General features: G+C 38.5%; 1 protein-coding gene across 6 annotated transcripts in view; it reads right to left on the minus strand.

The window, feature by feature from the left end:
• CUX1 (cut like homeobox 1) overlaps positions 1-26,267 on the minus strand; it is a 416,613-nt gene that overhangs the window by 40,973 nt on the left and 349,373 nt on the right. For 5 of the 6 annotated variants that reach the window (XM_090026256.1, XM_090026253.1, XM_090026252.1 and 2 more), the window contains 2 exons: positions 22,295-22,559; positions 3,741-16,061 (listed from right to left, as the gene is read on the minus strand). The exons of the other annotated variant lie outside the window; for it this stretch is intronic. In XM_090026256.1, the coding sequence (XP_089882382.1) occupies positions 15,344-16,061; positions 22,295-22,559 (983 nt within the window). In that variant the 3' untranslated portion in view covers positions 3,741-15,343. Of the gene's footprint in view, positions 1-3,740; positions 16,062-22,294; positions 22,560-26,267 lie in introns of those variants that run through there. 6 annotated transcript variants of the gene reach the window in all.

Raw genomic sequence — 26,267 nt, forward strand, 5'->3', positions numbered from 1 at the left:
TGTTTCAACTACTCAGTTGCTCTAATAAAAGATATCACATCTACCCAAAGAACCTTGCCTGCCTACGACCTTAGACCAACATGGCTACAACCAAAATGTAAAAGGTATTCCTAAGGGGATGGCCTAGATTCTTACCCACAGCCTATATCTCCTATCCTGGAAGACATTATGGTAGAAACATCATCAAGATTAACCCTTAAATGTGCCAAATCCTTCCAAGATGAGCTTGTTTGACTTCCTGGAACGGTTGTCCTGAGTCACTGTACCTACTAATGAGGTCTTAGAGGAATTGTCGGTTGTTTACAGATCCCCCCCCAACATTTGCTGCCACCTCACACATCCAAGCTCTTTTTTTGAAATCTCTCATTTCAGAGACCCACCTATAGTAGAGCTGCCTAGAAGGCAACAGGGCTGGGCTGAAAGTCATGCTGGCATAGTGCTTTACACACAAGTTGCAATTCACGCCCGTTTATTGCTTCTGTATCTGGCATAAATTCGTTCCTTGATTAGACCATCTCCTTAAGGCATTTTACAAAGGAGGGGTCGGCAGTAAGCTGAGAATTAGAAATGGGTGGTGCATTCTTTAAAAGTGGCTTGAAATGCTTGGGCACATCCACCTCCTCTGCAGCACAGAGAGCTGCACTGACCGCTCCAAATAGCACGCAGCAGGAAGCTTTCCAAAGGGATCTGGGCCTTGCTACAGTGGACAGGTGCACCCCGGCGGGGAAACGAAGTTCTATTTATCAGCAAGTAACTTTGGCAATTCCTACTGAGCTTGTCAGACACCTTGTTTTTTGCTTATGGAATCCAGAAAAATAACTGTGAATACATGTAAGACTAGAGCCAGACAATGGTAACAGCGGTAGGCTGGCAAGACTGTGTATTGTGTAAATTCTGCTGACCTACTTTTGCAACAAGAAAAAACATCTCAGATCTTAAAAGCATTGACTTCTGGCTCTTCTGTCTAATGTGCTTAAAAACGGATGCTATTTGGGTAAATGAAGCAACCCAGGAGGTAAAAATTATTGCCGTTATTTCTTGGTTTAGCCCAGAAAAACTCAGGACAGGTTGAATTTTCTTAACAGTTTAGATCTGAAAAGAGAAGTCCCTGACTACTTTAAGATGAAATGGCTGGCATTCTTACAAACACAACTGTGTTGCTAAAACATTACAAGGTGAGAATGGGCCATATATTTCCAAATCCTGTAGCCCTGGGATCTGAAAGGCCAGATTTGAGACAGTTGTTAGGTCCATGTCCAAAGGCAACAAAACACAAGAGCTTCTGGCTGCAATTTCTTTTTGCCTGAAAAGCATTTGCACCCCAATACCTGTTCAGAAAGGTACAATACAATAAAGACGAGATTCCTGTTATTGCTCTTCTGAAACCTGAGGCTGTACTGCGGCATTTGAAAGAAAAAAAGCTCCTATTATGTTTGCATGAAAATTTTAAAAAAGACATCTTCTGCTCGACTTGTCCAGTATGGAATCTGACATTATGGTTACTCTTTTAGCTCTTACCATGCTGGAAGAATGTGCATTTTGGAGGGTACACAGCCACTTGTAAAAATAAAAATGGAGGGCAGAGAGGAAATGGAGGGATAATACAGAAGAGAATCATGAATAGTGACTTGGACAGAATGATGTAAGCTTATTTGGCAGTATCTGCCCAGTTGACAGAAATCAGCACATAAGATCATATTTACGTAAGCTAACAGAAAGAAAGCTTTATCCTGACTAAATTGCACGCTCAATCAAAAAAAAAAAAGCAAGAAAAAAAAAGCTAATTTATGGTCTCTAATACAGCCAGTTTCTTGATATGTGATTAGAAATGTGATTTAATGGCTCAGGGCTATTAAAAGTATACATCTCTTCTCTAGGAAATAGTGTCTTAGCCCTTCCCATACTACTTCAAACTCAGATCTGAGGTGCAGGCTATCAAATAGGGTCCTTGTAACTAACTCAGTTCTTTGTGACTTGCTCCTAAATTTCTTCATTTACCGAAAAGGTTTCATAGGACTTGCACCTAAGAGCCTAATCTGTTCGTGCAGTGGGCAAATGCTTCTCTGCCACAATGTAAAATAAAATCTCAACTCCTTAGTATAAGTTTAGATGTATTTGCTGTTTGTTTATAAAGACAGTATACCTCCCTTGCAAAATTACACATACGCTTTCAATATATTGGTGTCAATAATATCCTGTTGCACCTGAAAGAACACAAAGGTTCCAAATATACACAGAAAATTAATAAACCAAGCGAGATAACTGTTAAAGCACAGGCATTTCCGTATCAACATTAAGATGACAAGTCACATTACACAAGACAACCAGATTATCCTCACTGGAATCGACAACACGATCAGTTACTAAACAGCAGAAAACAGTCTATTTAAAACTCATTTTTACATCAGACGGAGCAAACTGTCACAGGTGTAACAAAATGCAGCTGCAAAAGAATGAAAGTTAAATATTAACAAAATGATCAGTGCATTTTAAAGAATGACCCTCTCCTGAAACACTCAATGTACACAAAACTAGAAATGGCAAAGACAAAGAATGAACAAGTTTTTCATTTTGGACCTCGTTACTTTCTCTACGTAACACACACTGCCAGTGAGGTTGTGCTATAAACCAATACGATGAATCTCTCAAACAGCTTGACGCAAGGGAAAAAACTGGTTAATACCCACATCATACCATCCTATCAGATATTGCTAAACAATATGGGCCAGTACTATGTTACATTTTTAGTCCTGGCCCTTCAGAGTTCCTCTCAGTATACAGAATGAATGGAACAACAAACACTCCCTGGAAAAAAGAATACATGTAATGCATGCTCTTATTGCAGGCTGGAAAAAAATATTTTTTTTAAATTGCAGATTAGGAGATAACATCATAAAGTAAGTTTGCAATTATGCCGTGATTTCAGTGACCCTAAAGTAACCGTTCAAAAACCGGATCACAGCAGGGCAGGTTTATAGGGTCTCATATATATATTACAACAGAATTTAAAGACAATTAACCCAGAGAACATTTTCTATCGTTTCCTTTAAACAATATTATTGCATGTAAACGTTTCATCTTCATTAAAACCACACTTGAAATTCTAAACCCATGGTAAGCAGTCGACACATTTATAGTAAAAACACCCTGCTAGCATTGAAAGGTATTAGGACAGGAACATTTTTTCTTTATATAGGAAATATCTGTTAAAACAAGTAGCAGTGAAGTATGTAGCCAAAACACTAGTGAAATATGTAGCCAAAATTCTGTCACATCTTCATCTTTGAATGTTAAACATTTCTAACCACTAGTCTATGGTAACTCCTAAACATCCAGGGATGATATTTTTTAAAACTCTAACATGTATTTGGTTTTCATCTCTCGCCTCAAGCTCAGAATGTAACTGTTCCTCGTGGCCCAAATACCCAACCCAACAAGCTCAAAACACATCTCCCTTTCCTGCTTAAATATGGAGTACAACTTCCACTGAAATCAACTGGCATTTTACACCTAAATTTAACAGATTAGCTGGAATCTAAAATTGGGCTCTTCAAATACTGGAGATATTGGAAACAGATGCTTCATGGGAATCAAAATACAAAGCTAGAAAAGTAAGCTCTTACACACACATACAAACTTCTGAAGTGAGCAAAAGGTTAAAAGACCTCCCCCCACACAAATGTAAATGTTTGCTGCTTTGATTCTCAGGTCTCACCTTAAGAAAGACAACCCACACATGATTGTGTTTGTATAAAAGATATTTACTTCAATTATCACACCTAGGGTGCTAGTGAATAATAATAATAATAATACATCGTGTGAGTTTCATACAGTGATATTGCTTCTCCATATCATATAGGGACCGTTGTACAGTGCTGAGAACAAACATTATATGGCTAACCAAACAAAGACAGAAGAAACAATGCCATCCTGCTGACGGAGGGAGCACTTCCCTACTACTGCCAGCCATATAAACTTTTACTTTTATGTTTAAACAAATACCAAGAAATAAAATGTTACAAAAGATGAGTCACAGCAACACAACGTGGGCTTCTCAAAGCTACTTGTACAAAAATGACACTTTTTTGGTCAATTGGGTCTTTGTGAGGATTTTTTTTTTTAAATCTGTGATCGTGAATATAACAAACAAGCTCTAAAAACATCTAAGACTTAGTGCGTTACAGAAAAAAAATATAAAATACTGCTAAAAATGTAAGACACCACAATACACTGGGGTAAAACTGAGCTTATTATTTAAAAAAAAAAAAAAAGTTCTCAGGAAAAAGTACACCACTTTCTGTTTGAGTTCATCTTGTGCTGTGTTAGTAGTCAGGGCATTTCAAAGGTCTGCCCGTTATCATGGCAAGTAGTTATTGCACAAATGCAAGGAGTTAATTTCTTAATAAAAAATGAAAAGGGACATAAGGGAAACAATTAAAAAAAAAATAAAGAACACTCCCTCCCCCCTACAACAAGCCAGTCTCAATTGACTTTGGATTTAACGTCCAAATTCACACACTTGATATCCTCAGAGCATTTACAGAGAGTGGGATGCACAGTGCCCGTTTTCATAAAGGAACAGCAGAAAACGGTTTTCAACACAGAAATGCATAGACTATTCTGATAGAAATGAAAACCTCTTGCAGAAAATTATCTTATAGTTTAAGGTAGGGCCTTTTTTTCCCCCCCTTCCAAACTATGCCAGAAAGAAAAATCCATGGCATTGGAAAATTAATCTGATGTTCTTAGTGGGACATCCTCAAAAGGCAAAGTGCAAGTTTGCTTCCAATCCAAAGAAGAGGTGATGCGCCCTGCAACAATCTCAGCTCCTTACATCTTTGCCCACTGTAAGGTTCCTTATTGCAGGGCTCATGCTGGTTCAGTGCCGACTGAAGGCCCTTTGCATTGTCCCCCAAGCAGACACACCCTCCCTCATACAAACAGGAGTAATTTCCAGAGCAACATTTTAGTTTTTGCTTAAGCAGCTGTCTCTCTCTCTCTCTCTCTCTCTCTCTTTTATGAACTATTACCTACCCACAACAAGCTTGGCTTAACATCTTTTTACACTGCAAGAAAACCAAACAACTCCTCCATCACAAATATTAATTTACATGGTGTATTTTCATATTTCAGACCAGGAAAAGTTGTTGCTGCACAAGATTGTTTTGACCAACTTCATACGTGAGAAAAAACAGCTTTGAATTAAAAAATTATGCTGACAAAGATGAACGTCACAGGAAACCAGTCTCTCTCATTTCAAATTAATACTCTTGAGCAGATTGCAATGTACTTTGATAAAGGGATATTGCATCTTCATGAAAACTTAATCGAGGCTCTAGGAGGCTTTGGGTATGTGCACTCTCTCTATATACAAGTCTCTTCCCTGTCTATAATCTCAATTCTAAGACATTAAAAAAATTAAATACAATGATTTAGTAGATATTTAAAGAGTTTGATTTAAGTTGACTGCTCCAGAAAAAACAAGGGCACGTTGATATGGGTAAGAATAATACAAGCAACTGCCAACCCATCCAATTAGTAGAGCAATTCAATTTTTCTTGAAAATAAACAGTGACATTGGTGAACTAGACCAGTGATACCCACTTAACTGATAAAAAGTGATACGCATACTCCTGCTGTGTTCATATACAAATTCTAAAATTAATTTCCTTATATACAGCCTAGACTTTTTCTTTTTCTATTGATGATTTTTCTATTGATGAAATACCGCTATATAGTCTGCGCAGAGAGCAAGTGTTAGAAATAATATACAAAGGCCGGTACGGACTGAGGAGGTAGGAGGGAAAATCCCTATTCTTTCAAGTCCCAGTTGTACTGGAATGACTATAGAGTAAATCATTGTTTGAAGATGGCATGGTTCAAGAAGTTGAAATGAACATGGGAAATGTATATTAAGTCATGTAAGAACAAAAGTAGAAGACCTCCTGGGTGCTTGACTAATCAAGTTATTAAAATGCTCACTGAGAGACCTGCTTGCACAATTTTTGAGGGTTTTTTTTATGAGTCTAAAAGATTACTGTGCAATGGTAGACTGTTTATTCCAAAAATCCATCATGCCAATGGAACCAAAGTGAATATACTCTTTCAGTAACCTGAATTCTCCTAGACTAAAGCTTATATTTGCCTACATTTGGTGTAGTAGTATGTTAGTTTCCAAACATAAGACTCAAATTTCTATTGCACAAAGCCTTAATGCACAGTACTATTAAGTGCTCTTTATCCAAGGGACCAACAATCTTGGGACACTGAAATGGATCTTGATTGGTCTATTTTCTCCAAATAAAAAGTAGGCTCTTGAATATGCTGAAATCTAGATCACTGTGCTTTAGATTATTCTCAATAAAGAGACTAGAAAATAAGGCACCTTAGCTTTCTGATTACAGAAAGTCTGATAAATAGTACATTTCATGAAAGGAGTAAAAGCTAAACACTTCCTGAAAATGCTGTTCTAACGTACAGGATTCTGGACTACATATACATTAAACAAACAGCTAAAAGAATCTTAAACTACATGATAATCTGTCCCCCCCCATCCTCCACAAACATCAGGCAATCCATAAACTCCGTCTGAGGAGGATGAAAATAATTAATGGAATCCCCTGATATAGGAAAAAAAAAACACATAGTTATTGAGTTGCTTATTCCCCACATGCCCTCCTTTTCCAGCTACTTTACCCATAACTTACTTTACATACTGCTCTAGCATTTAGAGGTAACTAGGTACTTTGGAAACACTTTTTTAAAGCTAATAGTAACTTGTACACACACAAATAACACATTAAAATAGTATTAAGGGGTCTAATGTAAACTAACTAAAGCCCAAAAAATTAAGAGAGAACCCTGACCGAAGGACCAAACACATTTCTTTCTTTTCTGAGTGACATGGGTGCAGGATTGTATTTACAAAGTGAGTTAAGCGCCAGTTTTATTTTTTGTCTCAGTAAAAAAAGAATATAAAATTTCAGTTGTACTATGGAAGTCCAGTTGGAAGGGACCTCAAGGGTCCTCTAGTCCAACCTCTGGCCCCAATGCAGAACCTGCTATTCTTACACCAGTACAAGCAAACGCCTATCCTGCTTCTTCCTGAAAGCCTCCAGCGAAGGAAATTCTGCTGCTTTCCTAAGTAGCTACTTTTCTTACGTAAGAGTAGTTGAATCTTTAGCTTCAGAGGCAACAAAAATGAACTGCTGGTTTTGATTTGTTACTTGGCTTATCTTATTGATAAGCTGTTCATTTGTACTGCCTACCAGTATATGGCACTGGAAAAAAAACCAAACGAGAAAGCCTCTTCCATTAACTCAAACTGCCTAGGGATAGAAGCTTTCTAACACACATGTAAGAATGCCAAGAGCCATGATTCTCATCCAGGACAGAGGGGGTATCATGCAGGGATATCATGAGATCTTTTGAAGGAAGTGAAGTGTGAGGAGATAAGTGCAGGTGCAGGTTTTTCCTTGCCTGGCTGCTGCACTCCCCCTAGCTGCCCAATCCCTCTGCAAGGAGGTCAATTCTGTAATAAATGAAGTTGTTTTTGAAATGGAGTGCTGCTCATTCACCAAAGTTATCGACGAGCGCCTCGAGTCAAATGAGGAGTGTCTTGAGTCTAAAAAGGTTGAGAACTGCTGGCCTGGAGTGTTAAATTTCTGCTAGCCAGATCAGAGGAAAACCTATGCAAGTAGTTACATGGTGAACAGGGGTGTGGTCTCATCTAGCTTCTGTGCATCTCAGCTAGACCCTTGAAAGTATTATTTTTTTTTATATTCTGAATGCTGTCTTTTTTCTCTTCCCAACAATTAAACTGAAGTATTTCAAATGAACTTATCCTTTAGATGCCTGTGGTTATATTTTTATAAAATAGATCTTACTTGATGGGAATACATAGTTCCCTATGCAGTGGTTTTTAACCTTTTCTCATTTGCAGGCCCCTAAAAATTTTTGCATGGAGGTGCAGACACCTTTGAATTGTAAGTGGGGGTATTACTATTCACATACTTTTGTTTGATTACAGTCAATCTTTCTTGGACATCTTAGACTTGGTCTGCGGACTCCTAGAGGTTTGCAGACCAAAGGTTGAAAAGCCACTACCATATGCATTAAAATATATATTAGCCCATAACATTTTCTGAATTTGACATTCACCCAGGCCTCAAAAGCACATGATTTATGTGACTGGCCACAGTAGTTCCTTATTAAGCCACTAAATGTTACATATATATATATGGATGGTTCAAAACGGGCATTGTGTAAATAAATATGTGTAAGAAATTTAAAATTGCATATTAATTACCTGAAAAGACAGAAGATGATAACACAAGCATACCATCAGTATGATTCCCAATATACAGAATGACATACTACCACAAAATTACATAGTAGCTATGAAAACAATTCATGTCACTACTATTACAGAAATTCCCTAGGGTGAGTTTCCATTCTCCCTGGATCTTTGGGCTGGGGATTTTAGTTAGTTCAACAAATATTTCCAAAATTAAAATCAGTCAGAGTTACAGGGGGAGGGAAGGAGTTGTGCATGCACCATGAACAGTTAATCAGATCTTTTTCTAATATGAATCTAGGGATTTCCTGTCAATATATTTACAGCCAGGGCTTCAGTCATCCTCCTCAGCTTAACTGTTTCAGTTTAATAAAGGAACAGAAGTGATATTACTAAATCAACAACTAGAAAAATAATACATTTAGAGAGCAGGGACAAACTTGTGCTCTTGGACATGCATAAGTTTGACTGAATGAGTCCAGAAACAGTTGGAGCATAGCTATCCAAAACAAAATACAAATAGCCAAAGTATGCAATTTTTAAATGGACATTTTTCTGTTTTAAACACTTCTGTACTTGAATACTCACGATTGGTGAGGATTTTACAAGCTTGGAAATTAAATACATTTTTATTCACAAAATTAGTATGGCAATACAAACCACCTTTATTCTGTCAATCTGCATTAGGCCTGACATCAATTCTTGGTCTTTGTACAGATGCTAGTAATGGTGCTAGCATTACTAGCATCAGTACAAGTTACATGAGTAATAGTGTTAGTAAAAGTTAAACGAGTAGTTTTTGTGAAGCAGACTCGCATCTACTGAGAAATGACTTGGGACTAAATAATTAATTTCACACATGCCATAAAACAGCTAAATTCCTTGTTCAGAGGACTACTGCTTAAGTTTTGTTTTGAAGACTTAAGTGGCAGTTCTTAAATGATGCTCAGATCTAGCGTTGACCTTTCCCACGAGGGTAAATTTCATCTCAGAAAGTGCGACTATTTTAGTAATTTATTACATTAAAAGGATATGACATATTAAATGAGGCCATGTAAATACCTGGATAGAGAGACTAAGGGGAATAAGTTCACCTTGCTTTATGTCTATTGTTAACAAAGTACATCACCTACATTAAGTTTCACGAAAATGAACAAGAGAGAGGGAGGTAAGTAAAATGATTTTAAAGGAAGTAATGCATCCCAAAATCTCAAAGCACTTTATGAAAAGGGACCAGTGTCATCACTGCATTTTAAAGATAAGGGCCAAGGTCATCCAACAGACCACTGACAGAGCCAGGAACAGAACCCTGGTCTCTTGACTCAGAGTCTGGTTCATTGTGGTTCACAGTCTGGTTCACTGTGTCACATAGCAATTTAAAACAATTTAAAATTGTTTGGGGGGGGGGGGTTAAAAATTCTTATTTGCATAACTTTTAAAAATGCCCTTTGATTTAAAACTGTTTGATTGTGCATGCCACACAAAGGAAGACAAAGTTAGTGTTTGGCTAGTGAGACAACAGATGGTACCAGGGAAACTGGAAGGACCAGTGTAAGAATAAATTGAAAACTGATTTAAAACCTGTTGTTAACATCTGTAGAAATTAAATTCAGGAAGGCTGGGATATTCAGCTGCTTGTGTCTTAATAATGGCTTGTAGAAACAGTCACTTTCATTTGTCTTTAGACTTCAAATGATTGCACAGGATATTCGATCAGGCCCTGGACCAAGTAAAACATTTTCTTCCTCTCTCCCTATCTTTCTGATAGTCTCCATGAAATGTTTATACTGTGGAGCGCTGGAGTGATTTTAAAACAAACTGACTATGCATAGAGATATAGATGCAGGATAATTTTAGCAAGAGAAGTAATTTAAGGAACTTGATTAAAAGGAAGGCTAAGATGGAAGAGTGAGCAACTATGCCCTCTGCATACATGTTAAAAATTTCACGTTTGTTACTCCCAGTGAATTCCTTTGCTAAGTAAAATGGATGATTTCTCAGCAACTCTACTAAAAGCACCAGTCCACAGTACTGACATTTTGGTTTAAATAAAGAAGCTGTTTTGCATTTAAGTGCAAGAGAAAGTGTCTGAAACCAATTTAAAAAAGATATTTCCATAATCTAAATATGGTCAAAATGTTTTTCCATTTTTGAACTGTTGAAGTTTTTGCCAAGAGCATTTTTCCCTTTTTACAGTAAAGTACTAAAACCCCTTGAAATCAGGGATTTTAAGGTGGAAACTCTGACAGACCCTCGCTAGTGAAGGCTGTACTAGGGTTTTCATTTTTCCATCACAATGTTTTGTCAGATATTCCCCAACTCTAATTTATTTAATTAATCAACATTATAATTTTACTCTGAGCTAACACTGGGATGATGCATTTTCCTCCTGGCCTCCAAATTTCACTTTTAAAAAATTGCAAAATAGTAATTTCTATACAAGTGTACCAGAAAATATTGCATAGAATTCTGCAGTGTTCACTAACCCTTTTTCTAGTGTACCCATGTGAAAAGAAAGTTTATATGAAGAATTAATGCAAAAATCTCTTTCCTACTGAGAAAGGCACATGACTTTTAAGATCGCTCTCATTCTAATAAAAAGCGCTTATACTGAAAAAACCCAGTGGTACATAATATGGATGGACTGCACCAATGCAGGGTCCATTATAAAATGGCTCTACCCCCAACATATTTATAAATATTTTGCAAGAGTGCAAGTTAAAACTAAACTGATCACATTCTACAGCATTTAGTACCTGCGTTAACTAAAAACCCATTTACTTTCTTTTTCAGTAAGAAAATTACATGATTCCACTGATAGAAAACTATTTACACAAAAAGCCCCAGAACGTTATCAACAGCCATATTTCATCTGCTCACAACTGACAGAATAATACGGGATAATTCCTGTTTTAGCTAAGTATCAGTACTGACCTCCTGTTCTGCCCTACTCAACCTGAGAGAAAAGTGATAACATTTTAATTGCAGTATGAAAGTATGCATGGTAAAACAGCTTATACTTATTCTTTTAATGCTTTACAAAAAGTATGAACTTCATACAGAGTTGAAAAAGAACGCTTTAAAATAAAACAAAAGAAAAAACATAAGAATGGAAACTCTGAAAAAATGTGCCATGCCAGGGGCACATCTGTTCTTCTGTCAGCAGAAGAAATGAACAGCCTACCTTTTATTTTTCTTTACTCTATGAAATGACGGCACACAAAGAGTGTGCCACATGCTGATCACGTGGCTGTACTTAATACAGCCTTTCACCTCCATTACTCTGAGGGAATCAGTGATTGAAAAGCTCTGAAGAGTCACAGCCCAACTATTTTTGCATCACTTGTCCACTAGTTGTTGTTTTTTAAATCAAGTAATAACTTGTAATAATATTTTTTCTGACATTAGCTTCAAACAACATGCTTCATTAACAAGAAATAGTATAGCTAAAATCATCCAGCATAAATGCTAGTTAACCCTTTTTAAACCAGGGAGGTCTTGCCCATTTGGAAAACTCACAGGGCACCAGTCTCCAAACAAGCATGTAAGGTGAAAAACTGGAAGGTGATTCTTAGCTGGAATTCTGGTGCCATTCCAGTGGAAGTCTAACAGTCTTATCCATGTTCAACCTACACTATTATATATGACATAACAAAAGGAACGAAACCATTAATAAAGTGCCAAAAATTTAGAGGAATACTGACAGCGTTTTATCTGATTAACTTCATAATAGATACTGATGACAACCCTTAGCACAATGGAGTGACTTCTGACTTATAAGTGCTGCCTGCATCCAACAAAATTATATGAGTCTAAACAGTATAATGGTGCTTACAATTAACCATTAGTGTTATAAAAGGAAACACTTTTTTCTACAGAGGAGCTACAAATATATTTCTTAGAAACTGGAACAGCATTAAAAATTACTACAAATTTTTTAATATGTGGCTTTTCTAATAAACTAGTGGAAATCTGAAGAGCGAAAAAAAGAACAAAAACCTACAAAGATATTTTTCAAGGCACTTAGCTATTGCTTATCAAGAAGAGAGATTAACCCCAAGTGCTGCATATGGATCCAAACTGAATATTATTATATACTCATATTATACAGCAGCAGCTCTCAGTAAGCATCATGAAATGCCATCATCTAGACACAGGCACAATAAGAGATGGGGGGAATCTAAATTAAGCAAAATAAATACACAGTAAGCAAGCAAAATTTAACTACATGACTACATCAAACACCCGGATCTCAACTCAGTAGAAAGGGGAGATGGAAACAGATGGCAAATATATTGTTCTAAATTATAGAGAAATTAAAAAAAGAACAAAAACATTAAGATCGAATATGCAAAAATATCTAGGACCATCTAATCTGAAGTTCTGTCTCAGCTGAACAGAAGACCTTTACTTTTTGTTACTACTCATGTTCATGTTTACATATTTTAACAGGACTTGCATTTGTAGATGGACCTGGAATTTTTAAACCAAACCATTTCCTCATAAGGAGCTATGGTGGTGAACAGAAGAAACCTAATGGTAACATCTGCTTCACCATGTTATCTTATTTGCCAGAAATTCTTTCAGCCTACCTGTGTTTCCCTATATGAAGAAGCTGGCAAGCTTCTCAGTGAGGCTACCATATGCTTTTTGTCTTCACTATTGCAACTTTTCTCCTCAGTTTATCAAAGAAAGGGCCAGTTGCTCTCTTTGTTGGTCAAATTTGAGTTTTGCATCACAATAGGTTTTTGATTACCCAAGGAGGTAATCTGAAATCATTCTAGCAGTAGAAGCAGTAACTAATCCTTGCCTTTCAGCCTCCTAGAGCCTTCTTTTCTTATTCATGAAAAGACTTTTTAGTGTACTGACTCTTAATTTGTGAAAAGTTGAACTAATGCTGCAGTGGCATGTTAAGAGACTGTAAATCAAATACATAATTTCTAAAACATCATGCAAGAAATGTGGTTTCACATCTTACAGTCAAAATCCTACTAGTTAATTAATACAAGCACACTGAGGTGTAATATTGGGAACATATTACCTTTAAAGTCAGAACTCCTCTCCCTGCCCTCCCCTTTGCCCCCCCCCCAAATAAAAAAGTAATATTAATTAAAATTAAGAAGTAATGAATGCACCATTAAAGTGTCATCAAAAGATGCTGACCTAAGACAAAGGTTTCAATGATACACAATACGGTCAAAAAGTCTTCAATCAATAATATACAGTATGACAACTACATCTTGTAAATTATACCCAATACTGCCGGCAGTCTATCCCTCTAAAGAATATTTGCCCCCTTTCATCCCTTCCTAACAATCAGATAATAAAATACAGCACCTATAAATAAGCAAAAAAAAAATATATATATATATACTGAAATCATCTATTGTTAGTTTTAAAGATATGGCAATAAAGGAGTCTAAATTAGCAAACTTGTAGAAGCCATAACTGATAAAACAGCTTATTGAAAAAAGGTGGCAGTAATGCACTCTATGTGTGCACAAGTACGTAAGAAAATACACAGACGTATAAAATTGCACGCACACACTCACGCACACACATCCTTCCACACACCTCTATGCTCACGCATATACATATAGACAAAAGGAGGAGTTAGAGACAAGTTAGAATATGATTTGTACTTTGATCAGTTCTAAACTGTGCATAAAATCAGGTGAAAAGGCTGCATTTCTGAAGGGCAGAATCGTCTGGACTGGGACTCAAGAGCATGAATATTTTGGTTTGGAGTTTGGATTAATTTAATCTTGGTATAAGCCCATCTGGTCACTGCCGTATACTCTTTTCCCACACAAAAATAAGCTTCCCACAACTAAAACGTATTTAAATCAGTGCTTGTGGTGGGAAGAGAGTCAGTAAATGGCTACCTATAGTAGGAAGAAATCTCCATTTGAGGTAGCCCTCAGATCCCTCTTAGTGGTGCATGATATCAGTTATGCATGTAAATAAAATCAGCTAATTCCAGGTTTGTTGAAATGCTTCAGGTTGTAAAATACATTGCTAGAGTTGCAGGCTGAAATGTTACTGGCCAACTTTTCTCTCTCTCTTTTGTGATCTCTCCCTCCCTCTCTATAACAGAAACGTATTCTGTACACTACAACTCAAACAAAATGATCAAGTACATACTGTTCTAAGTTGTCTCCTAGCCTCCTAGATATGAGGTCTGATCAGCGTGCTCTGTGGTTAGAGGTTAAAAAGCAGATTATAAAATACCTAGATTCAGATTTTTTTGTCCTGATTTGGCCTAAAATGGAGTGTATTAAACAAATTCTGGCCTGCAAAAGACCAGAATCAGTTAAAGCTATGAAACAATGTGCACTACGTGTCAATATTCTATTTCACTTACAAGAAAACACTAAGTCAGCTACCACAAATTAAGATATTTTCCTGATGTGACTTTTTTTTGTTTTGTTAAAAAATATGTGGAGTAAATGTGTTTTTTTTTTTAATTCAAAGTTTCAAACAACAAGATTCTTTTCTTTTCTTGAAAATATTTAGGAATCCAAACTAGTGTGTTTAGAGTCGGTTGACTGTGCAATCTCTTAGTGGCAACTGAACAGCTACAAAAACTTTCTTTTTTTTCTTTTTTTGAAAAATCTCCCCTTTTTTCCTGGTTTAAGAAGATAATAGTGTATTATCGCTCTGTAGCCATTAGATGGCAGATAAAAAGCCCCCTTTTAATATGTGGGTTTGATTTTTTTTTTTTTAAGGTTTTTTGTTTTTTTAAAGCCCACACCAAAGAGGAGGGCACAAGGCAAAGCTGTATGAGTTATTCCAGAAACTGTGGAAATCACTTAGGGCAATAATAAAAACACTTCAGGGTACAAAAAAGCTTGACTACACATTTCAGTTTTCTTCCTTGAAAACACAAACATAAATTGGGCTTAACGCTCCTTTTGTTTTCTATATGCACCTTGGCCTATGGCGTTTTTGCCCTGTGGCCTGCAGGGCGGTAAGTGCGCAACACAATAAAACCAGTAGAGGTCCAGTTTAACTTCCCCAGCTCTCTAGAGTTGGGTGAGTTTAATCTCAAAACTCCCATTCAACGGGCTCTTCTCGACTAGCGGCCTTCTCTAAACGGTGGATTATGTTGTTCAAGTTTGCTGCTTTCTTTTTCCTCAAGGTGTTGTCTCGTGTGTTCTTGGAGCTTGCTGCCTCGGAAAAGTTGAATAAGCTCTGAATAGAGTTGGCTTTCTGTGAGCCTGTAGCCAATGTGGAACTTGTACTTGGCACACTGGAAATTCTCTCTGAACTTTCTTTTGACTTGTAGGAGCTCTCCCCTGTAAGGACTGAGGTGGAGGCAGCTGAGGTAGAGGCATCCTCTTCTGTAGCAGAGTTTGGCATTGTCTCCAGAGTTTCTCCTGAACTTTGAGATCCTGGTGGCGAACTTTGACGTGGTGCTTTGAGCCTGCCCTCATCATCAGTATCCTCCAGGCTCTCCATTCCCAAATGGAACGACTCTGTTTTCTCTGAAGATCTGACATCTTGCAGTGCCTCTTCCCCCACTTCAAAAGTTGACTCTGCTTGCCCTCCCTGAGACTTTGTGGTTGCATTGTTGTACTCATCAGCCTCCAGACCACTTTGTTTTCCTTCAGGTGGGCCGTCTGTGTCCACACCATCACAGCTGTCTCCTTCAGAGCTATGAACTGCTCTGTTGCTCCTAGCTGAAGGAGAGTCACTTGATCCAGCCTGGCCCTGGCTACCTGCTTGGATTTCTTCAATGAACAGTTCTCGACGGATGCGAGATCTAGAAGACACAATAAAAGTCTGGTAAGCTTGGCAGTTGCCATTTGTACTTGAGGATCACAGTGACATACGTGCTTCCTCAAGGAACTGACGCGAAAAATTAAAACACATTTTCAACAAGCCTTTCCCTCAGCCCCTGGACAGGTAAGCCAAATCTGAATCATTAGAAGGGATTACATAGTCAAAGTCAAATCGTTCAGTAAGGAAATATTTGAAAAAAAAAAGTAAAAGCTCTTTAAGTAAGTCCAGGAAGGGAAGTGGGAGAGGAAAATATTTGAATCCGGGATTGTGAGTTGAATCACACTCGAGTATTTTTTAAATATTCGATGTGCAAAGACTTAAGACATTTTTAGAGAAATCCACCTCTGCATGAAGTTCAAACAGCATACTATATATTCATTGTAAATCTCTTGCTTTCATACAGTTCATTGCAGTAACGATATTTTACATAATGCAAATAGCGCAAATTTAGTCCTTGCTGTTTAGAATTAACATACATAATTTTTGCTTTTGGAAAACTTAAATTTAAGAAACATACTGTACTGTTTATAAAATAAACTGACCCTGCACAAGTCAACCCCATACTTTCAAATTCAGTGAAAATGAACCTGCCCCCCCGGTTACTGGCTGGCTTTTAATGGTGCTGTGCAGGGTCATCTGCTCCGTACAGGAATGCCACAGTGATCTAATTACAGGTTGACCCCGAGTGTAAGTTAATTGCAACTTGTATGGTTCTTTTTGAAAAATGGGTTTACTTATAATGGGAACAATATATTATGCCCTGATATTTACAAATTATAAAAGAGTTTGACATGAAAACCCTTAAAGATTTGTCCATGTTCCAACTGCACAGAACTTCAAGAGAAGGACATTTTTATCTAACCAGAAAGAAACAGCTTGTAAACACAGTAACATTCTACTCCTAAAAAACCCCCAAAACTATAGCTTAACTAAAGTTAAAAACAATGAAAAAAAATAAATGCCTGTGAACTGAAATCCTGATAAAAACAGTAAGACAATTGTTCTGAATCTGTTTCAGGGCAGAGAAACTTTCTGACTGGTTGTCAGTTTACAAGCCCAGCCTGACTTCTGCCTCATTTTTTATTTATAAAATCAATTTCAGAACATGAATAGAGACATGCAAGCTGTGCATTTCCAGGGAATTAATGCACTCCATTTATGGTTAAAGTCACCCAAAGTTATACCTTGTGCTTCCTACTACATGAAACGTGTAATAATCTTCCAGCAAGGCACTGCCCATGTCGTATTATTTGGGCTTCCCCACAGGAATTTCCCAGGTCAATGGTGTTTTTAATGTCATCATCATACTGAACAGTCTGTGAAAAAATGTCTTGGTGTCTAGGTGAATTACATATCTGAACGGGACAATGCAATGTGATCTTTTATAACCAAGATGTCTGTGCATATACAAGTCAGATATGTGTTATAGGATGTGCCTGTTGTTTCTGGATTGCAATAAAATTGAACCTCAACATGTAAGTATACAGAAGGGGACTGTAAATTTAGCTACAATATAGAGAAATAGTGTTTGTTACAAAAAATATACCACCACTGGTTTCAATGATGAAGGTCTAGGTTTCTCATATCTCAGATCAGCACCTATTACTCACATTTGTAGTAAGTTTTCCAAAGAATCCTGGATTTCTTGCTAGAGACCATACACTTTTAGAAAAATACAGACTAAGAGCAGAATACTATGAGAAGGAACACTGTGCTTACAGCTAATGATATTATTAATTTGCTTTGGATGCAAGAGTACTTCAAAAGTAATTGCTGACTTTGCTTTTTCTAGGGTTTATGGATCTGTAATTTTCTTTAGGAGAATATTATTCACCAAACAGGAGTCCAGAGATACTAACATTAATTTGCTATTAACATTAACTGTATGTGTTGTATAAAGTTTATTACTAGGCCTTATTTGCTCCTTCCTCCAAAGTATAGAAGCACATCATTCACTGAGACATGAGAAGGAAATGAGTCAGAACTGCATGCCCACCCACCTAGGGTAACATGTTGTTTAAAATACCACTATTTCAGTTAAGAAACTGAATCATAATACCATCTCATTCAATACTTGACCATTGAATACAAGCATGTTTGATGGGTTTGGGAATATCTGGAATTCATTTCCAACATTGTGTCTGGCATTCGATCACTACAGTAGCTGAAGATAATGTCTCCACAATAAAGGGGAACTCATGGAAACAGGCAATTCTACAGCCCACCTGTCAGTATAAGATGGTGAAACTGCATTGGCAAGATCCTGAAGGCATTCTTCAACGTCTTTCAAGATACCAGGGGATCTCTTAGGGACTATGTTACAGTTTACTGTATGTGTCTCTGAACATTTTTCAATTAAACAATTAAAATGTTCTGTCTCATTGCAAAACTCATTTCTATGAAGAGTATGTGAACATATGAGTAGTTCAATAAATATGAATACCTCAAATGCACTGGGCTAAGATTCATAAGAACCAGTTTTATTCTTGGCTATACCACTCATTCTCTTTACGCCCTTGGAGAAATCAATTAATCTTTCTACCCCTTAGTTTTCCATACGGCAAACAGGAGAATTAAAAAAAGTATTTCTCCTCCCCTTTGTCTATCCCAGTGATTCCCAAAGGGTGTGCTGCAAGAGTGACAGAATTGTGCTGTGAGATCCCACTGTGTCAGGAGGCAAACCGCTCTCCTCCACCATCACCCAGTACCCTGTACCTGCCCCTGCCCCAATTACCCCAGTTGCACCTGCCTCTGCTGCCTTCCCCTAGTCTTACCTACCCCCATACAGGCCGTGCCAGCCTCTCCCGGCAGTGCATTCTGCTGCAAGCAGATGGGTGGGCAAGCACACAGAAAGCCACACTTTGCAGCCCAGCTTCCCCCTCATCTCTCCTCTCATGCTCCTTGGACCAACAGAAAGGGTGGGGGTGGATGTGAGAGACCCCGCAAGTGCTGCCGTAGCGGCAAGGGCTCGCCTTGCCTCCTAAGGTACAGACCAGGGTGTGGCAAAGGGCAGACAATGGAAAGAGCAGGGCACAGCAGGGTAAGGTTCTGCACCTGGCACACTTAAGTGTCATGAGCTATATCAGTGATTTTCAGTTTTTAAAGCCTCAAGACCCCCTCCCTATCTCTTCTGAATTTAAATCTCTCAGTGCCTATCAATGGGGGTGCTTCAATATTCAGAAAAGTTATGGAGTTATTATTTTAACAGCACATCTAAGCACTGGTATGATTTACTCTGGTAGGGGAATGGGATATGGTACATGTTTTGAACAGAAATACACCCTCCCTGTCCTCTTTTTAGGTGTGTAAGTGAAGTGTGCTGACAATTTTAATCTAGAAATACAAGCGCCTCAGGTATCAGAAGTTTGGGAAACACTGGTGTATACTATTTGTTTCAATTCTAAGTTATTTGAGGCCGGGACCACTTCGAAATAGGCATGTCTACAATTAATAGCACAGCAAAGCCCCAGCCTCAATTGGGCCTCTGATGTTCATTACTTTTATGTGCTGAGCACTCAAAACTTCCATCGACTTTAAACAGGTGCTAAACTTGATCAAGGTCACTTCAAACAAGTGGTGTGTGTGGGAACAAAATCAGGTCACCTGATTCCAGTCCCTGGGTTTTAACGACTAGACCATATTGTCTCGCCTGTACCTTGTCTGTAACTGCAGCACCCGTCTGCAAGAATGTGTAACTTGGTGTGGCTAAATGTGCTGATCGATCATGACTTGTCATGCGTTCTCACAGCATGTTTAACAGTTCTCATGATAATGAGGAAGATAACACATGTCACCAGTGTACCCTCATTCATCTGTATAAGTGAGAACAGCACATTTTGCTGTCAGGCTGAAAGGAACATATTTACATAGGCATTACTCCAACTTACATATAATTGCCTAGAAGTGAGAATTGGAAGAGAAGGCTGTATTTGGGGAACTTTTAACTAAGATGTTGAACTTGTAGCACACACAAATCAAATCTGATTAAATTTAAATACAAATCATTGTGAAAGGGCTAAAATAGGAATACTTACTGGTGGCTACATTTTTTAATTTCTCTTTATTTACTACTGTATACCCTTAGGCCTTTTATTAGCCAGGGGACTGTTTTGTCTCAATAATGCTCCCATTAGTGACAAAGTGGGGCTGAAATGAAAAAATATTTTAAAACGCAAGTTGCTTTAAAAAAACCCCCTAATAAACTATAGCTAAGATATCAAAAAGAAGTCGCTAACCATCAGGGATGTGCAAACTGGGCCATATTTGAGTCCGATTCAGATTCGGCCCGAATCAGGGACAGTGATTTGATCTCTTGATTCACATCACTGTCCCAATTCGATTTGGCCGAATCACTGATTCTCTGAATCGGCATCGAATCTTCAGATTCGGACATAGCTTTAAATATTTTTTCTACATAGCTCGAGGTCCCAGGCACAGCTTGTGAACACTGTGACACTGGGCTGGATGTAGTGTCCCACAGGAGCACATGGGGTCCACCACCAAGTGCATGGGGGATACCCTTTGCACCTCAGCAATTGGCCACGGGGGGTCCCAGGTGCTGCCCTGGACCCAGGAGGTGCCAGTTGCCAAGCTAGGAGGTGGGTCGCATGCGCATTCCCTGGTGGACCCAAAAGTGGACTGGAAGTGCCTCTGGTCCACTTCCGGTTCTGCTGCTGAGTGTGCTGGGGACCACTGGGATGCGCCATCTGCCCCACCATCTCAGCATTCACAGATCACCTTGTACCTCGAGGTATGTAGAAGAAACATTTAAAGCTGTGTCTATGTCTGAATCATCAAATTTCTCCGAATTTATCTGGAGGGTTCCAATTGGATTCAGAGGGATTAAAGAGTCTCCTGATTCGATTCACATTCAGAGATTCAGCTGCCGAATCAGGCCAAATCTCTGCCAAATCAAATCAGCAATGAAGCTACGCACAGCCCCACTAACCATGTCAGTCTGAAGTCAGGCAGAAGGCAGGGTAAAGATGTCTCTACCCCAAGACAATAATCTCTAGGCTAAGCTAATCAAGGATATTCCTAGCTAGCAGAGTGAGGGACTGGGACTGCTATTTGATACATCTTTTACCTCTAAACTTACACCTGTGTTATATATTTTTCCCATTTTGGGAAAAAATAGTGTGCTAAACTGACTAGGATTCCTGATCAATTTCTTGTAGCCAGAAGCTGAGTGCATTTATCCAACTCCTTCTAATTTTTACATGCCATTCAAACACTGCCTCTTCAGCAGACAGAAACTATTTCATGCATTCAACTTGTGAGATGATTCTTTTAAATGTGAACAAGGAATTAAACTGAGACTCAAATCTCATTTCATTGCAGCCTGACTCAAGGGTTTATCATAATAGCGTAATAAATCTGTGGCCACCAAGGGCTTCACGGTTGTCAGTATGCTGTACACCACAACTATTTGGAACTTTGTGAAGAGAGAACACATTCTTCTGATCTCAAAAAGATCTCTACCCCAGGAGGTAAAGGAAAATCCTCATATATTTTCACCAGTGTAGAACGTATGATAAATGGAACAGTTGATTACCTGTAGAGGGCAGTAATAGAGGTAGAAAAAAGGCTGAAGAAAGAACTGGTTCATTATAATAGGAATTACATATCATATTTTCCTCACTTACACCACACCCCAGAATAAAATATGCACCTTGTTTGTGAAAGGCAGCATTAAGAAAAAAAGATCTTTCCTTGTAGTTACCGAGTAGCATCAGCTAGGAGACCAAGCCCTATTCTGCTTCCTATGAGGTAGGTACCTGCAGATTGTACTTTCACTTTTGTCCAGTAACCAGCAGAAACTGTTCTTACCATGTTCCTCACAAATGTGCATGGCAGCTGGTTTTAGAAAAAAGGTGCATGTTGTATGCAAAAGAATATGACATATTCCATATTGCCAAGGGTTTTTTTAGATCACATTTAAGTCTTATTAGGATGCATGGAAATAATAGCAGGACTACATATTGGGAAGTGCTCCTGACATCAAACTATAAGCATTTTTATTTGCCTAGAATGATTCTGAAACTTGTATGCATTGTTAGCACTATCACTACAATGCTTAAACGGCTGACTGTTAACACACAGATTGTATGAACAGCCAACATTAATTAATACAAAAATCAAATACTTGGCCTTTCACAGCTAGAGAATATGGATTATGCTCAATGGAGATCCTTTGTAGGACATCTATTGTACCTGTAATTATGGAACCAGTTGATCACTGTGCTCGTTTTCAAGTTGAGCTGTGTAGCGAGTTCCTCAATGGTTTTTGGTGATGGGTATGGCTTTTGCTGATAGGCTCGCTTTAGAGCTTCTTTCTCTTCTGGTGCCAATACTACTCGTGGTTTCTTTAGCTGATGCTGTGGCTGTGGGCTGGCTCCCTGACTGTAGTCTATTCCAACCGATGAGGATTCACATGATTGACTGTCACTAACTGAGCTGTGCCGTCGTTTCATGTAGGCTAAAAGAGAAGTATATTAGATCAGCGCTAAATCAATACAAATGTAAAAATCACTGAATACATCATCTAAAGTGAATGCAAAGGTTGCACGCTGTGCATCTGTGGGTTCACGACAGAGGGAATGAAAAGCAGCACTTAAAAGGGGCAGATCAGGCATGAGCAGGTGGTAGGGAAGGAAGAAAAGGAAGGGACAGAAAGAAAAATGCTTAGAAACACTTCAGAATTTGGAAAATGTGAGAGATGGATAACGGTGCGTAGAAGTCAGGCACATAATTCAAACATTACTCTAAACGCTTCGTTTTATGAAATGAAGCATTTCATGGAAGCATCTAGTTAGGTCACTCACTTGTATTACAGCTCAAATGTTTTCTGCTGCTTCATATTTAAAATTTCCCATTACATTAAATTTATCCTGGGGTGGCTCAAAAACAGTGAAACCGTAACCACATTTCCAACACAAGATGGCGCTTGGTACCCGTCAAATCTTAACAGTTCTGTCTAGGCCCTAAAATGGTTCGGAGGTCTCTTGCTTTTTCTAAAGAGCCAGGCTATACTGGAACCAATTTATAATAAGACAAATAATCTGAATCGCCTGCAAGATTCCAGTTTTGAAAAACAAAAGGAAGCTGTTGCTTCATGCATGCTAGCTCACTGGATCAATCCTAGAAATCTAAGCAATGTCATCACGGACCACCATCTCCACAGGAATTTGAACTATCCTGGTGAGTTCAGTGAGGAAGAGACCTGGATAACAGTCACAGCCTTGATTGATTTACATTGGCTGAAGGGAAGCAGGGTCTTATCAACACTGTCGCCATCATGTAAGAGCACTGCTAAAGAGGCCTTGTCCTTGCAGTGAGTTGAAAACAGCACACTTAAATGGTGTTACCAAAGAAATTTTGTAATGGTCCATTAAACATTTAAAAAGTGTGCAAGTAATTTGATAGCTGTGCCGATGGCATTCCAGCTTACAATGGTATCCCCTCCTCCCCACACTCCCCCACAGCTTTATCATCAGACAGAGGGTACATACAAAAAAATACATGTCCTCTGCCATTCCTCTGTAAAACTTTTTGGGCCTTCAGTCTTGAGGTCTGCTTCATCATCTCACACTCAATGACTGTAGTAGATTTAGTGGGAATGTTATACCCTGTCATAGTAATCAAAGTGAATTTTGAACATATTGTTTAACCTTCTGGTACCTGAATTGCCTGCACTTTGCTTTTCCTGAACATGACAGATTACCTGCGAATTGCCTACTATGTAAGATCGCTGATATGGAACAGCATATAAGCTGTTCATGATCCATCACTCTGTTGTGACACAGAGTCCTGCACTCACTAAAAGTAAAATGCAAGAAAATTGTACTTTAAAAATTAATTCAGATTGACCAAAACCAGGTAAGTTGTTTCAACCAGTGCTGAAAAAGTGAAGCAGTTACTGGTAAATATATTGCTTTGAAAGAATTCGTGTCCATATTTCGGCAGCTAAATGGTACAACCTGTAATGCTGGCATTAATGAGTAGCACATGATACATTCATATATTTCTATGGGGCCTTTAATCTCAAAGTATTCCTAAGCGTTTTCCTAACTTATATTAATATACAATCTCTAAACCTGTCTCTTGGTTTATTTCTACAATACAGACACAAAACAGAACATGACCATCTATTTAGCAGAGTACTACAACATCACAGAGCAATTTAGGAAGGGATGTAGATGAGAAGAGCACGTCTATTTGAAAATGTAAAGAAATCTGGAGATGTTCCAACTGAAACTTCTGCAATGTGGTTAGGTCACTGGGTTTAGCAATCCTACATCTATGCAAAGAGATGTTCAATTATTGCAGGTGTACAGAAGCTCGGCTTTACTTTGCATCCCAGATAATGGCACCGCTGACATTAGAGTGATTCTAATCCACCCACTGGGGCAACAGATCAGGCCAAGCTCAAGAGCACAGAACGCTGTCTATCGAAGCAGCTGATTTTCCTGGATGGTTCTTCACCCAATGGCCTAAATGCTTTTTTTTTATTTCTATGCTATGATTATAACGGCACATTCCTGCTAATGTCTGTCTTCTGTGCAACTGGAATAAAGAACCACAGAGATGTTTTAGAGGGAGCTCCACTTAAAATTAACCATAACACCCACCAGCTGATACCTTCTAGATGAGACTGTTGCTCCACTAGTCCAACTTTACACGTTCTAATATCTATCATTATGTTGAACCAATTCAGGGACCCAATCTGGCCTGTGGGCCCAGCCACGCACTACTCATCAGGCCTGTGGGGCCAGACAGTTTGATATTAGGGGTGTGTGAAACGGACCATACTGGATTCGGATTCAGCCTGAACTGGGGATAGTGATTTGATTAACTGATTTGGATCACTGCCCCCGATTCAATTCAGCCAAATCCAAAGATTCGATGCTGATTCGGCCACAGACACAGCTTTAAATGTTTTTTCTACGTAACTCGAGGTACCAAGTGTGGCTCGTGAACAATGAGATGCTGGGGAGGATGGAGCGTGCCACAGGGGCCCTCCCCTGTGCACTGACTCCCTGGCAGACCCAGAAGTGGACCAGAAGTGCTTCTGGTCCACTTCTGGATCTGCTGAGCGTGATGGGGAGTCCCCCGCACTTCTGTGGGACACTCCATCTGCTCCACCATCGCACCACTGACGAGCTGCCTGGTACTTTGAGGTACATAGAAAAAACATTTAAAGCTGTGTCTATACCTGAATTGCCGAATCTTTCCAAATTGATTTGGAGGGTTCGAATTCGTTTCGGAGAGATTAAAGGGTCTCCTGATTTGATTCGGAGGTTCAGCCACTGAATTGGGCTGAATCGGATCAGGGACCAAAGCTTCACACAGCCCTATCTGATATGCCTGCCCTAGCATACGTGCATATGTTCAGCTGGAAATGGTACAATGACTACAGAACAGCACTACAGGCTGCATACTGAAGTCAATCTCTTCAGAGCCTTGTTTGGAGCATGATGTTACCAGAAGTATGCATAATGATATGTCATAAGAAGTAGGGCCTAAGTCTTCTACAATGGGGGGTGGTGGTGGGGATAAGATAGAAGTCTAAACCTGGGGGACCTGAAGACCCTGCTAGAAAAAGGATCAGTTAATGTACATGGGGAATTGGCTGATCTATTTATATGGGTTTTCATAGAATAAGCTTCAGACTAAAGGTGAGAGACATATATGCACTCATCTTTATCATAATTAATTTATTCCTCTATAAAATGCAGCAGAGAAATAAGTGATAATGTTTCACTGGTTAAACATACTGTTGCATTGTTCTTTCACTGACATTAACTGAAGGGAAATTTTTTTTGTTAAATGTAGTTCTAGAGTAATTTAAAAGATTAAACTACAGAATGCCTACCTGTGTGAGAAAAATCTGAAGAATAAAGGACTGAGCTTACTCTGAGTACTTTGCTACCAGGATTAGCACTTACGCAATTCGGGAGTTCATTAAAGGCCCCTCAAATGATTTATAGCTTTATTTTTATTCAAGTGCTACTTTTCTGCAGCGTATGTATGGCATAGTTCTCTGATAAGAATCCAGTTTAGAAACTAGTTTAAAAAAAGCCAGTATCACTGCTATTTTCTAATTAGTGGTATGCTCATTTTCTTTTACTCTATAATATGCATGATATTTACTAGGAACTTTAAAAATCCAGATATTGAGCAAATT

This window comes from Crocodylus siamensis, chromosome 13 (assembly GCF_052110815.1).
Source record: "Crocodylus siamensis isolate JL-2025a chromosome 13, ASM5211081v1, whole genome shotgun sequence".
Taxonomy (NCBI): domain Eukaryota; kingdom Metazoa; phylum Chordata; order Crocodylia; family Crocodylidae; genus Crocodylus; species Crocodylus siamensis.